This window comes from Aegilops tauschii, chromosome 6 (assembly GCF_002575655.3).
Source record: "Aegilops tauschii subsp. strangulata cultivar AL8/78 chromosome 6, Aet v6.0, whole genome shotgun sequence".
In the NCBI taxonomy this organism is placed as follows: Eukaryota; Viridiplantae; Streptophyta; class Magnoliopsida; order Poales; family Poaceae; genus Aegilops; species Aegilops tauschii.
Window position 1 is genome coordinate 122,788,628 of NC_053040.3, and position 18,241 is coordinate 122,806,868.

At 42.8% G+C, this 18,241-nt stretch overlaps 1 protein-coding gene across 5 annotated transcripts; it reads right to left on the bottom strand.

Moving 5' to 3' along the window:
• Nucleotides 1-12,247: 12,247 nt before the first annotated feature.
• Nucleotides 12,248-16,055, bottom strand: LOC109746591 (uncharacterized). 5 transcript variants are annotated; one of them, XM_073501165.1, is made up of 14 exons: nucleotides 15,692-16,055; nucleotides 15,512-15,607; nucleotides 15,132-15,433; nucleotides 15,001-15,069; nucleotides 14,854-14,916; nucleotides 14,715-14,780; nucleotides 14,522-14,587; nucleotides 14,186-14,254; nucleotides 13,903-13,968; nucleotides 13,710-13,775; nucleotides 13,040-13,099; nucleotides 12,899-12,946; nucleotides 12,576-12,812; nucleotides 12,248-12,491 (listed from the first exon to the last, which is right to left on the bottom strand). In XM_073501165.1, exons 5-14 carry the CDS (start codon nucleotides 14,854-14,856, stop codon nucleotides 12,474-12,476), a joined length of 699 nt encoding a protein of 232 aa, XP_073357266.1. In that variant the 5' UTR covers nucleotides 14,857-14,916; nucleotides 15,001-15,069; nucleotides 15,132-15,433; nucleotides 15,512-15,607; nucleotides 15,692-16,055; the 3' UTR covers nucleotides 12,248-12,473. The 5 variants fall into 5 exon arrangements, 3 of the variants coding, with proteins under 3 accessions (XP_073357266.1, XP_073357265.1, XP_073357267.1); XM_073501164.1 differs by having other exon boundaries at nucleotides 15,001-15,433; XM_073501166.1 differs by lacking the exon at nucleotides 14,186-14,254 and having other exon boundaries at nucleotides 15,001-15,433.
• Between the last annotated feature and the right edge of the window lie 2,186 nt (nucleotides 16,056-18,241).

Genomic DNA, 18,241 nt, shown 5'->3' on the forward strand with positions numbered 1-18,241 from the left:
GGAGAATCGTTTTTGGAACAAACGCAATCCAGGAGACTTGGAGTGGACGTAAAGGAAGCCACGAGGTGGCCACGAGGTAGGAGGGCGCGCCCAGGGGGGTAGGCGCGCCCCCACCCTCGTGGGCCCCTCGTAGCTCCACCGATCTACTTCCTTTGCCTATATATATACTCTTATACCCCGAAAACATCCAGGAGCGCCACGAAACCCTATTTCCACCGCCGCAACCTTCTGTACCCGTGAGATCCCATCTTGGGGCCTTTTCCGGCGCTCTGTCGGAGGGGGAATCGATCACGGAGGGCTTCTACATCAACACCATAGCCTCTCCGATGATGTGTGATTAGTTTACCACGGACCTTCGGGTCCATAGTTATTAGCTAGATGGCTTTTTCTCTCTCTTTGGATCTCAATACAAAGTTCTCCTCGATCTTCTTGGAGATCTATTTGATGTAATACTTTTTGCAGTGTGTTTGTCGAGATCCGATGAATTGTGGGTTTATGATCAAGTTTATCTATGAACAATATTTGAATCTTCTCTGAATTCTTTTATGCATGATTTGATATCTTTGCAAGTCTCTTCAAATTATCAGTTTGGTTTGGCCTACTAGATTGGTCTTTCTTGCAATGGGAGAAGTGCTTAGCTTTGGGTTCAATCTTGCGGTGCTCGATCCCAGTGACAGAAGGGGAAATGACACGTATTGTATTGTTGCCATCGAGGATAAAAAGATGGGGTATATATCATATTGCTTGAGTTTATCCCTCTACATCATGTCATCTTGCCTAATGCGTTACTCTGTTCTTATGAACTTAATACTCTAGATGCATGCTGGATAGCGGTCGATGTGTGGAGTAATAGTAGTAGACGCAGAATCGTTTTTATGTTTTAATTAGTGTTTGTGCCAAGTTAAACCTATAGGATCTTCTTGGATGATAGTTATTTGATCTTGCTGAAAATTCCAGAAACTTTCTGCTCACGAAAACAATTGTTAAAATCACCAGAACGTGATAAAATACTGATTCCAATTGCAGAAGATCATTAAACAAATTTTCTAGGTCGTCCTATTTTGGTAGAATTTTTGGAGTTCGATAAGTTTGCGTTAGTCACAGATTACTACAGACTGTTCTGTTTTTGACAGATTCTGTTTTTCGTGTGTTGTTTGCTTATTTTGATGAATCTATGGCTAGTAAAATAGTTTATAAACCATAGAGAAGTTGTAATACAGTAGGTTTAACACCAATATAAATAAAGAATGATTTCATTACAGTACCTTGAAGTGATCTTTTGTTTTCTTTCGCTAACGGAGCTTACGAGATTTTCTGCTAAGTTTTGTGTTGTGAAGTTTTCAAGTTTTGGGTGAAAGATTTGATGGATTATGGAACAAGGAGTGGCAAGAGCCTAAGCTTGGGGATGCCCATGGCACCCCAAGATAATCTAAGGACACCTAAATGTTGGGGAACGTAGCAGAAATTCAAAATTTTCCTACGTGTCACCAAGATCAATCTAGGAGATGCTAGCAACGAGAGGGGAGGAGTGCATCTACATACTCTTGTAGATCGCGAGCGGAAGCGTTCAAGAGAACGGGGTTGATGGAGTCGTACTCGTCGTGATCCAAATCACCGATGATCCTAGCGCCGAACAGACGGTACCTCCGCGTTCAACACACGTACGGAGCGGGGACGTCTCCTCCTTCTTGATCCAACAAGGGGGGAGGAGAAGTTTATGGAGATCCAGCACCACGACGGCGTGGTGGTGGAAGTAGCGGGATCCCGGCAGGGCTTCGCCAAGCGAAAGCGGGGAGGAAGAGGTGTCACGGGAGGGAGGGAGGCGCCAGGGCTTGGGGTGCTGCTCCCATGCGCCTCCCCACTATATATAGGGGTGGAGGGGGCTGGTTTCTTGCCCTCCAAGTCCATTGGGGCGTTGGCAAAGGTGGGTCCCATCATTTCCCTTCCCCACCAATTGTTATCCCCCTTTTTTAGGGATCTTGATCTTATCCCTTCGGGATATGATCTTATTCCTTTTAAGGTGGGATCTTGGTGCGCCTTGACCAGGGGTGTGGGGCCTTTCCCCCACTACCCACGTTCATGTGGGTCCCCCCATGCAGGTGGGCCCCACTTCGGAACCTTCTAGAACCTTCCCGGTACAATACCGAAAAATCCCGAACATTTTCCGGTGGCCAAAATAGGACTTCCCATATATAAATCTTTACCTCCGGACCATTCCGGAACTCCTCGTGACGTCCGGGATCTCACCCGGGACTCCGAACGACTTTCGGATTTCCGCATACTAATATCTCTACAACCCTAGCGTCACCGAACCTTAAGTGTGTAGACCCTACGGGTTCGGGAGACATGCAGACATGACCGAGACGACTCTCCGGTCAATAACCAACAGCGGGATCTGGATACCCATGTTGGCTCCCACATGTTCCACGATGATCTCATCGGATGAACCACAATGTCGAGGATTCAATCAATCCCGTATACAATCCCCTTTGTCAATTGGTACGTTACTTGCCCGAGATTCGATCGTCGGTATCCCAATACCTTGTTCAATCTCGTTACCGGCAAGTCACTTTACTCGTACCGTAATGCATGATCCCGTGACCAAACACTTGGTCACATTGAGCTCATTATGATGATGCATTACCGAGTGGGCCCAGAGATACCTCTCCATCATACGGAGTGACAAATCCCAGTCTCGATTCGTGCCAACCCAACAGACACTTTCGGAGATACCTGTAGTGCACCTTTATAGCCACCCAGTTACGTTGTGACGTTTGGTACACCCAAAGCATTCCTACGGTATCCGGGAGTTGCACAATCTCATGGTCTAAGGAAATGATACTTGACATTAGAAAATCTCTAGCAAACGAACTACACGATCTTGTGCTATGCTTAGGATTGGGTCTTGTCCATCACATCATTCTCCTAATGATGTGATCCCGTTATCAATGACATCCAATGTCCATGGTCAGGAAACGATAACCATCTATTGATCAACGAGCTAGTCAACTAGAGGCTTACTAGGGACATGTTGTGGTCTATGTATTCACACATGTATTACGGTTTCCAGTTAATACAATTATAGCATGAACAACAGACAATTATCATGAACAAGGAAATACAATAATAACCATTTTATTATTGCCTCTAGGGCATATTTCCAACACTAAAAGCCAAGCTTGGGGATGCCCCGGAAGGCATCCCCTCTTTCGTCTATTTCCATCGGTAACTTTACTTGGAGCTATATTTTTATTCACCACATGATATGTGTTTTGCTTGGAGCGTCTTGTATTATTTGAGTCTTTATTTGTTAGTTTGCCACAATCATCCTTGCTGTACACACATTTTGAGAGAGTCACACTTGATTCGGAATTTATTAGAATACTCTATGTGCTTCACTTATATTTTTTGAGCTATATAGTTTTTGCTCTAGTGCTTCACTTATATCTTTTAGAGCACGGTGGTAGATTTGTTTTATAGAAACTATTGATCTCTCATGCTTCACTTATATTATTTTGAGAGTCTTAAAATAGCATGGCTTTAATTAATATCATGAGAAATTTGATGCTTGATAATTGTTTTGAGATATAAAGGTAGTAATATTATAGTTGTGCTAGTTGAGTAATTGTGGAATTGAAAAATACATGTGTTGGAGTTTGTGATTCCCGTAGCATGCACGTATGGTGAACCGTTAGGTAACGAAGTCGGAGCATGAAGTATTTGTTGATTGTCTTCCTTTGTGTGGCGGTCGGGATCACGCGATGGTTAACTCCTACCAACCCTTCCCCTAGGAGCATGCGTAGTAGTACTTTGCTTCGAGGGCTAATAAATTTTTGCAATAAGTATATGATTTCTTTATGACTAATGTGAGTCCATGGATTATACACACACTTACCTTTCCGCAATTTTCTAGCCTCTTCGGTACCGCGCATTGCCCTTTCTCACCTTGAGAGTTGGTGCAAACTTCGCCGGTGCATCCAAACCCCGTGATATGATATGCCCTATCACACATAAACCTCCTTATATCTTCCTCAAAACAGCCACCATACCTACCTATCATGGCACTTCCATAGCCATTCCGAGATACATTGCCATGCAACTTTCCACCGTTTCATTTATCATGACATACTCCATTATTTTTATATTGCTTTGCATGATCATGTAGTTGACATTGTATTTGTGGCAAAGCCACCGTTCATAATTCTTTCATACATGTCGCTCTTGATTCATTGCATATCCCGGTACACCACCGGAGGCATTCATATAGAGTCATATTTTGTTCTAAGTATTGAGTTGTAAGTAAATAAAAGTGTGGTGATCATCATTATTAGAGCATTGTCCCAAGTGAGAATCGTTTTTGGAACAAACACAATCCAGGAGACTTGTAGTGGACGTAAAGGAAGCCACGAGGTGGCCACGAGGTAGGAGGGCGCGCCCAAGGGGGGTAGGCGCGCCCCCACCCTCATGGGCCCCTCGTAGCTCCACCGACCTACTTCCTTCGCCTATATATACTCTTATACCCCGAAAACATCCAGGAGCACCACGAAACCCTATTTCCACCGCCGCAACCTTCTGTACCCGTGAGATCCCATCTTGGGGCCTTTTCAGGCGCTCTGCCGAAGGGGGAATCGATCACGGAGGGCTTCTACATCAACACCATAGCCTCTCCGATGATGTGTGAGTAGTTTACCATAGACCTTCGGGTCCATAGTTATTAGCTAGATGGCTTTTTCTCTCTCTTTGGATCTCAATACAAAGTCCTCCTCGATCTTCTTTGAGATCTATTCGATGTAATACTTTTTGCGGTGTGTTTGTCGAGATCCGATGAATTGTGGGTTTATGATCAAGTTTATCTATGAACAATATTTGAATCTTCTCTGAATTCTTTTATGCATGATTTGATATCTTTGCAAGTCTATTCGAATTATCAGTTTGGCTTGGCCTACTAGATTGGTCTTTCTTGCAATGGGAGAAGTGCTTAGCTTTGGGTTCAATCTTGCGGTGCTCGATCCCAGTGACAGAAGGGGAAACGACACGTATTGTATTGTTGCCATCGAGGATAAAAAGATGGGGTATATATCATATTGCTTGAGTTTACCCCTCTACATCATGTCATCTTGCCTAATGCGTTACTCTGTTCTTATGAACTTAATACTCTAGATGCATGCTCGATAGCGGTCGATGTGTGGAGTAATAGTAGTAGACGCAGAATCGTTTCGGTCTACTGGACACAGACGTGATGCCTATATACATGATCATGCCTAGATATTCTCATAACTATGTGCTTTTCTATCAATTGCTCGACAGTAATTTGTTCACCCACCGTAGAATATGCTATGTTGAGAGAAGCCACTAGTGAAACCTATGGCCCCGGGTCTACTTTCTATCATATAAGTTTCCAATCTATTTTATTTTGCAATCTTTACTTTTCAATCTATACAACAAAAATACCAAAAATATTTATCTTATTATCTCTATCAGATCTCAGTTTTGCAAGTGGCCGTGAAGGGATTGACAACCCCTTTATCGCGTTGGTTGCAAGGTTCTTATTTGTTTGTGCAGGTACGAGGGACTTGCGTGTAGTCTCCTACTGGATTGATACCTTGGTTCTCAAAACTGAGGGAAATACTTATGCTACTTTGCTGCATCACCCTTTCCTCTTCAAGGGAAACCAACGCATGCTCAAGAGGTAGCACGCACCAGCCTGCTCGTCGCCGCCGCCCGGTCCGGTCCCCGCCTCCGGCCACGCCCTCTACCGCCCATCGCCTCCCTACCTCTTCCACCTCCACCGACCGCCTCTGCTCCCCCCTCCTCCGCCCGGCTAAAGCTCTACGGAGCTCCACGACGGTGCACCGGCACCAGCTCCCACTAGACGCTCGCAGCGCCCAGTTGGGTGCATCCCCGCGGGCCAGCGCCCATTCGGGCTGTGCCTGACGCCCGACCCGCTATGGCCCTCTGGGCCACTGCCAAACAGGGCCCACTGCCCAGAACGTTTTCAAACTAAAATAAATAAAAATATTAATTAATTAATTAATTCAGTAAGTGATTAATTAACTTAATTAATTATGTTTAGATTAACCTAATCACTAGTTAAACTAATTAACTCTGTTTAGTTAGTCTTAGTCAATGACAGTGGGACCCACTTGTTAGTTTGACCAGTCAACGGCCAGAGTTGACCGCTGATGTCATGCTGACGTCATAAAATGATTTTCAATTTAATTAATTCTAAAATGAATTAAAACTTTAAAGATTAATTAAAATAATTCGTAGCTCGGATGAAAATACTTTGTACATGAAAGTTGCTCAGAACGATGAGACAAATCTGAATACGCAGTCCATTTGTCAGCCACACGTCCCTAGCATAGCGAACATGCAACTTTCTCCCTTCGGTCCATTTGTCCGAAAACGCGAAACATCAGGAATACTTTCCCGGATGCCCCCCTTTGTCGGTATCACCTACTACCGCGTTAGGGCACACCTAGCACCGCCCATTGTCATGTCATGCATCGTCATGCATTTTTTTGCATTATATTTATTATTTCTTCCCCCTCTTCTCTCGTTAGACACCGAGACGGACGCCGCTGCTACCCAGTACGACTACGGTGTTGATGACCCCTCCTTCTCGACTGAGCTTCCAAGCAAGCCCCCCCCCCCTTGACCAACCCGATATCGCCAATTCCTTCTCTCTACTGCTTACATTAGAGTAGTGTAGCATGTTACTGCTTTTGGTTAATCCTATTCTGCTGCATAGCCTGTCATTGTTGCTACAGTTGTTACCCTTACCTGCAATCCTAAATGCTTAGAATAGGATGCTAGTACTTCATCAGTGGCCCTACATTCTTGTCCGTCTGCTACCGGGCCGTGATCACTTCGGGAGGTGATCACGGATATATACTATATACTACTATACTGCTACATCACTTGTGATACTATTCGGATGTGGGGGCTGAAGGGACAGGTGGTTCCACCCAGGTAGTGGTGGGCCTGGGTTCCCGACGCCCCCCGAGTGTTACTTTGTGGTGGAGCGACAGGGCAGGTTGAGACCACCTAGGAGACAAGTGGCCTGGCCCTGGTCAGCGTCCATGTATATTTTTAATAACACGCTTAACGAGATCTGGATATTTGATGTGAGTCTGGCTACGAGCCTGTACGCACTAACCAACTACGCGGGAACAATTATGGGACTCGACGTCGTGGTATCAGCCGAGGCTCTTTTGACGTCAGCGACGGAGCGACGCGCGCCGGATTGGACCGTAAGCCTGCGCTTGTATTAAGGGGGCTAGGTCTGCTTCCGGCCGCCCTCGCAACATGCAGGAGTGCAATGGGTGATGGGCCCAGACCCCTGCGCGCTTAGTATTTAGACCGGCGTGCTGGCCTCTCTGTTGAGTCTAGGAGGGACTACGACGTGTTGATCATCCGAGGCCGGGCATGACCCAGGAAATTGTGTCCAGCTAGAGGGATCGAGCGTGTTGGGTAATGTGGTGCACCCCTGCAGGGAAGTTTATCTATTCGAATAGTCATGTCCCTCGGTAAAAGGACGATTGGGAGTTGTATTCCGACCTTATGACAACTAGAACTGGATACTTAATAAAACACACCCTTTCAAGTGCCAAATACAACCCGGGATCTCTCTCTCACAGGGCGACGAGGAGGGATCTCCGGGTAGGATTTATGCTATACGATGATACTTGGTGAACTTACCAGCTACTCTCTTGTACATGCTTCAAGATGGAGGCTGCCAGAAGAGTAGTCTTCAATAGGAATAGCTATCCCCCTCTTATTCTGGCATTCTACAGTTCAGTCCACAGATATTACCCATTTATACAGATACCAATGCATATGTAGTGTAGATCCTTGCTTGCGAGTACTTTGGATGAGTACTCACAGTTGCTTTGCTCCCCTTTTTTCCCCCTTTCCTTTCTTCTCGGCTGAATCAACCAGATGATGGAGTCCAGGAGCCAGAGGATCTCGAGGATGTTTCTACGTGGAGTTCGGCTTCGAGGAGTAGTTAGGAGGTCCCAGGCAGGAGACCTTGCCTTTTCAATCGTTGCTACTTTTGTGCTAGCGTTCTTAAGGCAAACTTGTTTAACTCATGTCTTGATGACCCACAAGTGTAGGGGATCTATCGTAGTCCTTTCGATAAGTAAGAGTGTCGAACCCAACGAGGAGCAGAAGGAAATGACAAGCGGTTTTCAGTAAGGTATTCTCTGCAAGCACTGAAATTATCAGTAACAGATAGTTTTGTGATAAGGTAATTTGTAACGGGTAACAAGTAACAAGTGTAAATAAAGTACAGCAAGATAGCCCAATCCTTTTTGTAGCAAAGGACAAGCCTGGACAAACTCTTATATGAAGGAAAACGCTCCTGAGGACACATGGGAATTATCGTCAAGCTAGTTTTCATCACCCTCATATGATTCGCGTTCGGTACTTTGATAATTTGATATGTGGGTAGACTGGTGCTTGGGTGCTGTCCTTCCTTGTACAAGCATCCCACTTATGATTAACTCCTATTGCAAGCATCCGCAACTACAAGATAAGTATTAAGGTAAACCTAACCATAGCATGAAACATATAGATCCAAATCAGCCCCTTACGAAGCAACGCATAAACTAGGGTTTAAGCTTCTGTCACTCTAGCGACCCATCATCTACTTATTACTTCCCAATGCCTTCCTCTAGGCCCAAACAATGGTGAAGTGTCATGTAGTCGCCGTTCACATGACACCACTAGAGGAGAGACAACATACATCTCATCAAAATATCGAACGAATACCAAATTCACATGACTACTTATAGCAAGACTTCTCCCATGTCCTCAGGAACAAACGTAACTACTCACAAAGCATATTCATGTTCATAATCAGAGGGGTATTAATATGCATAATAGATCTGAACATATGATCTTCCACCAAGTAAACCAACTAGCATCAACTACAAGGAGTAATCAACACTACTAGCAACCTATAGGTACCAATCTGAGGTTTGGATACAAAGATTGGATATAAGAGATGAACCAGGGTTTGAGAGGAGATGGTGCTGGTGAAGATGTTGATGAAGATTGGCCCCCTCCCGATTAGAGGATCGTGATGACGATGGTGATGATTTCCCCCTCCCGGAGGGAAGTTTCCCCGGCAGAACAGCTCTGCCGGAGCCCTAGATTGGTTCCGCCAAGGTTCCGCCTCGTGGCGGCGGTGTTTCGTCCCTTAAGCTTGCTTATGATTTTTCCAGGGTAGAAGACACCATATAGCCAAAGATGGGCACCGGAGGCCTACCAGGGGGCCCACGAGGCAGGGGGCGCGCCCCCCACCCTCGTGGATGGTGGGTGGCCCCCCTCTGGTAGTTTCTTCGCTTAGTATTTTTTATTAATTCCAAAATTGACTTCCGTGGAGTTTCAGGACTTTTGGAGTTGTGCAGAATAGGTCTCTAATATTTGCTCCTTTTCCAGCCCGGAATTCCAGCTGCCAGCATTCTCCCTCTTCATGTAAACCCTGTAAAATAAGAGAGAATAGGCATAAGTATTGTGACATACTGTGTAATAACAGCCCATAATGCAATAAATATCGATATAAAAGCATGATGCAAAATGGACGTATCATGTCTGTACTCAGATATTGTTGCTTCCACTAACTCGTTTGTATTTGAGCCCTCGAGGCCCCTGGCTTGTAATATAAAGCTTCAATTATTTTAATTTCTGTCTAGATTTGTGTTGTGATATCTTCCCGTGACTTCCTGATCTTGATCGTACAAATTTGCGTGTATGATTAGTGTACGGTCAATCCGGGGGCGTCACAATGCACGTGTTGGGAAACGTAGCATGCAATTTCAAAAAAATTCCTATGCTCACTCAAGATCTATCTAGGAGATGCATAGCAACGAGAGGGGGAGAGTATGTCCACATACCCTCGTAGACCGAAAGCGGAAGCGTTTGACAACGCGGTTGATGTAGTCGAACTTCTTCTCGTTCTGACCGATCAAGCACCGAACGTACGACACCTCCGAGTTATGCACAAGTTCAGCTCGATGACGTCCCTCGAACTCTTGATCTAGCAAAGTGTCGAGGGAGAGTTCTGTCAGCACGACGGCATGGTGACGGTGATGGTGAAGTGATCCGCGCAGGGCTTCGCCTAAGCATACGAAGAAATGACTGGAGGCGTAAACTATGGAGGGGGGCGCCGCACATGGCTAACAATTGTTGGTTTGTGTTCTAGCGGTGCCCCCCTCATATATATAGGGTGGAGGGGAGGAGAGGAAGCCAAGGGGGCGCCCCAAGTAGGAGGAATCCTACTTAGGCGCCTCCCAATTCGGCCTCCCCCCTTACCATATCCATCGGAGGGGGAAGGAAAGAGGAGGGAGGAGGGAAGGAAACGGGAGGCCGAATCCCTCCCCTTCCTTCTCTCTTCTCCCCTTTCCTTTTCCTCAGGTGTGGCCCATATGGGGGGCGCAGCAGCCCTTGCTGGCTGTTGCGTTTCCCCTCTTGGCCCATTAGGCCCATATAGTTTGCGGGGGAATGCCCAGAACCCCTTCCGGTGACCCGATACGTACCCGGTACCCCCGCCCCGTAACACTTCTGGTGTCCGAATACTATCGTCCTATATATGAATCTTTACCTCTCGGCCATTTCGAGACTCCTCGTCATGTCCGTGTCTCATCCGGAACTCTGAACAACATTCGGTCACCAAATCACATAACTCATATAATACAAAATCGTCATCGAACGTTAAGCGTGCGGACCCTACGGGTTCGAGAACTATGTAGATATGACCAAGACACCTCTCCGGCCAATAACCAACAGCGGAACCTAGATGCTCATATTGGTTCCTACATATTCTACGAAGATCTTTATCGGTCGTATCGTAATGACAACATACGTTATTCCCTTTGTCATCGGTTGATGACCCACAAGTGTAGGGGATCTATCGTAGTCCTTTCGATAAGTAAGAGTGTCGAACCCAATGAGGATCAGAAGGAAATGATAAGCAGTTTTCAGTAAGGTATTCTCTGCAAGCACTAAAATTATCGGTAACAGATAGTTTTGTGATAAGGTAATTTGCAATGGGTAAAAAGTAATGAAAGTAAATAAGGTGCAGCAAGATGGCCCAATCCTTTTTGTAGCAAAGGACAAGCCTGGACAAACTCTTATATAGAGAAAAGCGCTCCCGAGGACACATGGGAATTATCGTCAAGCTAGCTTTCATCATGCTCATATGATTCGCGTTCGGCACTTTGATAATTTGATATGTGGGTAGACTGGTGCTAGGGTGCTGTCCTTCCTTGGACAAGCATCCCACTTATGATTAACTCCTATTGCAAGCATCGGCAACTATAAGAGAAGTATTAAGGTAAACCTAACCATAGCATGAAACATATGGATCCAAATCAGCCCCTTACGAAGCAACGCATAAACTAGGGTTTAAGCTTCTGTCACTCTAGCAACCCATCATCTACTTATTACTTCCCAATGCCTTCCTCTAGGCCCAAACAATGGTGAAGTATCATGTAGTTGACGTTCACATAACACCACTAGAGGAAAGACAACATACATCTCATCAAAATATCGAGCGAATACCAAATTCACATGACTACTTATAGCAAGACTTCTCCCATGTCCTCAGGAACAAACGTAATTACTCACAAAGCATATTCATGTTCATAATCAGAGGGGTATTAATATGCATAAAGGATCTGAACATATGATCTTCCACCAAATAAACCAACTAGCATCAACTACAAGGGGTAATCAACACTACTAGCAACCCACAGGTACCAATCTGAGGCTTTGGGACAAATATTGGATACAAAAGATGAACTAGGGTTTTAGAGGAGATGGTGCTGGTGAAGATGTTGATGGATATTGACCCCCTCACTACAACAAGAACCCCCCTATAGCAACGCATTGATGCGTTGTTGTATGCCCATATAGGTGTTGCTAAGGCCTACACCAAAGGATTAATATGCGTTGCCGTTGGTGGCGTTGGAAGGGCCTACAACAACGTATATAAATGCGTTGGTAAACGGCATGAAAAAATGTTGCAATCTAGCAACATATATAATTAGATTCTAACAACACTTCATATGTGTTGCTCGCTACACTGCAGAACATGATTTTCAATTGGACACAACAGACCGTTGCAACGTATAGAAGCGTTGCTACCATCATGAACTACAATTTCATATATTGGTATCCAGAATGATATGGTCGGTGCTGACAAAGCATGGAGCCACAATATATTGAACATAAACGTCTCATATATTAATTTGACTTTGTTGCATTACAAAGAACATGATCCAAAGGTTACAATAAGTGATACTAACATAGTAGCTAAGTCTGGACGTTTCAATCAACGCCCCAACCATTCTAAAACATAATGTTTGAGTTATCGACACTGGAAATGACATCGTAAAACACTACATAAGACTATCCAACAGCAGCCCCATTCTCCATCTTGCAATCAACATCTGGGCCATGCATCATCAATTTATCTTAGCAATCTACAACAATAAAGAAATGAGATCAGTAAGTTATTGTAGAGAAAATAAGGTGAAGAGCGACAAAATTAAAGAGGAGCAACATACAAAGGTTGATGGCCATGCGATAATTAATCCTGCTGCATGACCAATAATGTTGACCTTTTTTAGAGGTCGTATCAACTGATCTGATTTTGCTAATGTAGCATCAATTCGCACTGCCCAGAATTGATTACCAAGATGAACACCCTCAACTTTATATTCTGGGTTAGTGCTTTGGAGTGTACCAAGAGCAACATTCTTGTTTGGATTTCCCAAGCTCTTGAAAAATACTATAGTGCCAACCTGTTCGTAAAAGAGAAAACCATTTGTAGTATAAGCAATTTGAAACATGCAGATAATCATGTGTAACATAAACTTAATACCCATACATCTATCGAGTCGGCACCCAGGCAATTTGTTGCACCGCACTGTTGTTTCTGTAGAATATATTTTGTGCAACATTAGTATGCAATATACTTGAAGCAGAACTGAAACAGAGAAGAAGAATATTTAGAAGATGTATGTCATACATTGGCATGCTTTGTTGCATTACCTCCTCTTGAGACTTTACTAATGTTCTGGCCACCATGCTAATGGCAAGATGCAAAATAAACAGAATAAGCAAAAAAACTGAATAGAGATGTACACATGAGGAATCAGAATGGTACCGTATACACAGAGTATGCTCTAACCCATTGAGGTGTGTTGTTAAGTTGGAGTTCAATTTAATAGTGCAAGCATAACTGTTTAGTAAATGATGGCATGTCTTGTCGTGCACTAGGTTGTTGTGCAAGAAGGCTACATGTATAATAATAATTGTTAAGTTCCTTTTTGTAGCTACTATCTCTTACAATGCCACTTATCCTCTCTGTTATGTTAAGAACTACTGCTGCTAGCAATGTATTTCTTAGCAAATCTACACAACAGTTTAGTGATTGTTTTTTCATGTATGAGTATGCAAACGAAAGGCTGAAATAGCAATGTGAAGAGATTTTTCATCTTGGTGAAAGTAATTGCACTTTATCTCTTAGATTGTTATCTTAGATATTTCTACTCAATATTGAAACTGTTATTTATGTCACACATCATTTCTAGCATGCGTATGCGCTGGAAATGTGCAAAAAAAAATCTTGACGCATGAGAGCAGAGATGCATTGTGAAAGAAGCTTTAGAAGTTTAAAAGATATGGAGTGCACTAACCTTATTTGCACTAGAGTTTTCCTTCTCTTGTTGCACATTTTCATCATGGATAGAAGTATCTTTGTTCTGTGACAGGAGATATATCAGAAGATTTGGAAGAATTGTAATAAACATTCCTACCGTGAGAAGACCAAGTAACAATTGATTGTTGCTCAACCATATTGGACTCCAAACAATACATAAATGAGCATACCTTATCCTTAGAAGGACGTTTGTTTGATGGTTGCATCTCCATGTCATAGAGAAAGTTTTCCTTGCTCTGTAATGAATGTCAAGAGTATTAATTTCTATAAAAAAACAGAATATATTAATGCATCCATACACTACCATCACATTATTATTCTGCCCAACGTTACCAAGTTGTTGACTATGGCTGTCGCTATATACTCTCTGTCTGTTGAAACAAAATAAGAAAATGATCATATTTATTTAAATGACTTCAACTTTTATTATTAGAATATTCTAGAGATAATTACTTTTTGTTTTGAATTTGTCTTGCCAACACAGAGAGCATCTTGAGATGTAGACTTCTGACCCAAAGAACCCTGTAAAGAGAACCTAACAATTAATACATGTATTGAATAATGAAGAGCATTCTAAAATTTTGCTCGTTTTGAAACGGATTCAGAGCTGAGAATAAATAAGCGTACACAAGATAACCACATAATGAAAAGAAGCAACAAGACCTACGCAAGGAGTATCTGGTGCTTTAGATCTGATCTCATTGGTGTATCATCATAAAAGTTTTAATGGTAATCTTCTCAAGATTCTCGACATTGGTAATAAGTTAAGAAAAGGAAGGAGATACTAACCTTATCTGCACTAGTGTTTTTCCTCTGTTGGTGCACATTTTCATCATGGACCAAAGTTTCATTGTTCTGTGACAAAAGATATACTATAAGATTGGCAAGAATAATAATAAACATTCCTGCTGCAAAATGTGTGAGTAATTCTAAATTGCTACTCAACCATGTCTGATTCTAAACAATATATCAATGAGAATACCTCATCCATAGCAGGGCATTTGTATGATGGTTGCACCTCCATGTCATTGAGAAATGTTTCCTTGCTCTGTAATGAATGGCGAAAGATGATTAATTTCTATGAAAGCAAACAGAAATGTATTAATGCATCCATACATTACCATCACATTATTCTGCTGCCCAACAGTATGAAGTTGTTGACTATGACCGTCACCATAAATTCTCTGTCGATTGAAACCAAACAAGGTTAAGAACATACTTGCAAAATGGCTTCAAAATATTTATTATACCATTCTAGAGACACATACTTTTCTTTTTGAATTTGTCTTGGCAATAGAAGGAACATCTTGAGATGCAGATATCTGATCCAAAGAACCCTGTAACTACTACCTAAGAATTAGTACATGTATTGAATAATGGAGAAATTCTTCAAATTTACCTGTCCTTCAGTGTTTTTTTTTCTTCCCTTAATTTTTTCTCCAACTTCTCCATTTTCAGTCTAACAACCAAAAGATCTTCATTTGATGTATCCTCCAATGAACTAAGGTGTATATTCTGAAAGTGGCGTGAAGCTGACACATCAAAGACTTGATTTGGATTCGGAACCCGTCCCAGGCCATGTATATGTCCAGGCTTGTCTGCGCCAAGTACCGCATTCAAAACATCTCCCTTCCATGTTGTCTTTCCTCTACTAGTATCTACTAAAGCTGGATTCTCCGCTATACGCTTCTTCAAATCAACCTATATACATGAATAGTGTATGTCAGAACAATGTGCTAAACAACATTATAATTTTAAATAAAAGAGTCGATACTATACCACTTGTTCATTCATATTCTTGTCGCTTTTGTGCTTATGTGTATGCATGTATAAGACAGCCCTGTGTGGGTACTTCTTTTCTGGATCCTTTAGTCTCTATTGGTCAAACGGTTAATTTATTAAAGACCTGCAGTACAAATGGGATATAGATGCATAAAGTTCGAGTTCTCATAAACTGACCATCTCTTCTCGAACTCGTGGAAAACTCTTAGTTCCAGCCGTGTGTTTGGACTTCCTCATCGCACAATTTCTCCTATTCGTCTCACTTATCCCCTGTCAAACAATTGTATAATGTATGCACATGTATTTTCCATAATTTCATACCATGACTGAGCAACATGTACATAACGAATCTGGCGACTGTATACGTACCTGTGCCTTCGGGGTCATCCAATTACTGACCAGAGTAATCCACTGGTCCTTAATCACACCCTTTGGAACATTGGTGTTATTCGCTTCCATGCTCTTATTTGCATCAAAATATAGTGCTTTCAGATCTGACTTATGTTCCCTCCATCTATCTCCAACTTTTTTTAATATAATCTTTTCCATGCGAGGGGTAAAGAAACCTCATCTACATTTCAAATAAAACTATGGTTATGACAATGCTAGTATGTAAAGCATAATGATGTTAGCAAAAGAGATTTAATGTACTCCAAATATACCTTTACTTGCGCTAGTATATCCCTTTTGTTTCTTTGTTCATTTGTCTTTTTTCTCTCTCTCCTATTATTTTTCTCCAGTCCTTGTAGCTCAAACTACACAATTTTCCATTCCTAGCAACCGTGCCAAGAAAATTCCCAAGACGTGCAACTTCTTTTCCAACTGGCTGGTTTAGTTCATTGCACTGGACCACAATCCTCTGCCCTTTTGGAAGATTCCATGTTTCTTTTAGCCTTGTCCTCCCACGCTTGGTTGTTTCTCCATTTTCATTTGATCATGGATAAATGTCCAAAACATTTATAATTAATCACACATAAACAATTGTGTGAACTATCTTTAGATCAACAGTCTGAGGAACAACTGATAGTGTTATTCACCATTTTATAGAGCATTACATTGATAACACGATGGAAAATCACCACTAATGCAAAATAAGTGAATCTTACAGCAGTGCAAAAACAGGATGCAGTGTACTATTGCATGCTGAAGCCTTTTGCCCAATAGTTAGTGTAGCTAGCCAAGTAAAAACTTGAAAGTGCAATGCATTCCATATGCTACATGGTTTAGTTTTAGTTGTTCTGATGACCATGGTCCTTACAGCCACACTATACACCATCACATCTAAAAAGTTACCATTCAGTTCTGTTCTGGATAAGATGGTACTGCAATTGTTGATTCTAATTCTAATTTTTCAGAATGTCTAGCAGAGTGTCAAAAGGTAATTACCTTGTTCATTAGTAGCAGTGTCGTCCTGGTCCTCTTCATCATCGCTATCATCCAAGCCTTCTTCAACATTACAAGATGATGGTTGAACATGAGATGACTCAACATCTTTGAACATGGCATTCTCATGTTCAACATGTTCCTCAGTCATGTATTCATCATTGCATTCAACCACATTCTCATGTTCAACATGTTCCTCAGTCATGTATTCATCATTGCATTCAACCACATGTAGTTTACTTTGTGTCATATCAACTCCAGGAGGAAAACCAACACAAAAACTGAAAAAAAGAAGTAAATTAAATCAATGCAGAATGTACTGAGAAGCCTAGAGAGGTATAAATTTTCCCATAGACATTGTCTAAATTATGCATAGCCATGCCTTGTTTTCAGTTCTTACAAAAGATTTAAGAAAAAAACAGTCACGTGCTCATCACCTAGTTAATTTACTGGTATATGGTCCTCTGAATCACACCCGCAGCTAAGTGGTGATAGGCTGATCTTACTGTCAACTCCCCCTTCTGGTCTCCATTCATCACCAGCCTGTCTCCTATAGCCATAGCCACCCTCCCCTTCTCTGCTATTTGTTCTGCCACAGCTAATTGGTGGTAAGCTGATCTTACTGCGAACCCCTTCTACTCAAAATTAAGTCAGGCGAACTGACGCAGCTGACACACGGTCAAACTCATCACTCATATGGTGGAACAGGGGATCAATCGATCGATCTAGTCACTGGCACTGAATCGATTTATCTATAATTTATTTGAGCCTTGGGTGCAAAGGCAGATTCGCCACCACTCTCCACGGGTGAGGGACGAGTGCTCGTCGAGGGCAGCTGTGGCCGGCGGCGAACACAGTGGACGAATCTATTAGAGGAGAAGGAGGTTGAATGCAAGAGAGAGCCCGGGGGGGAGGGGGGAGGCACTGACCTACAATCAGAGAGATGGACAGAATCGCCTGCCGCCGCTGGTCGTCAGAGATGGCCCAGAATCGCCTGCCGCCGCCAGCCGGGAGAGATGACCCACGACTTGTGTTCAGCACGACTTGTGCTGTTGAGATAGATGGGGGGAGGTGCGCAAGATTTTTGGGCAGTTACCTTAATTCGGAGGGAAATAGAAAAATGGAGGGAAGAGACCGAGGGAAAGAGGAAAAATAGAAGGAAAAATGGAGGGAGTTGTCGTTGATGGCGATGCTCATGAGCGTTCATTCACTTTCGACCTCCACCGTCATTTCGTCCGACATTACTCTCAATCTCTTTTTTAGTATGATGATATAAGACAGTTGAAATAAAGTTTGCATATTATTTTCCGTACATTAGCTGAACTCGGGATTGGATTTGAAAAA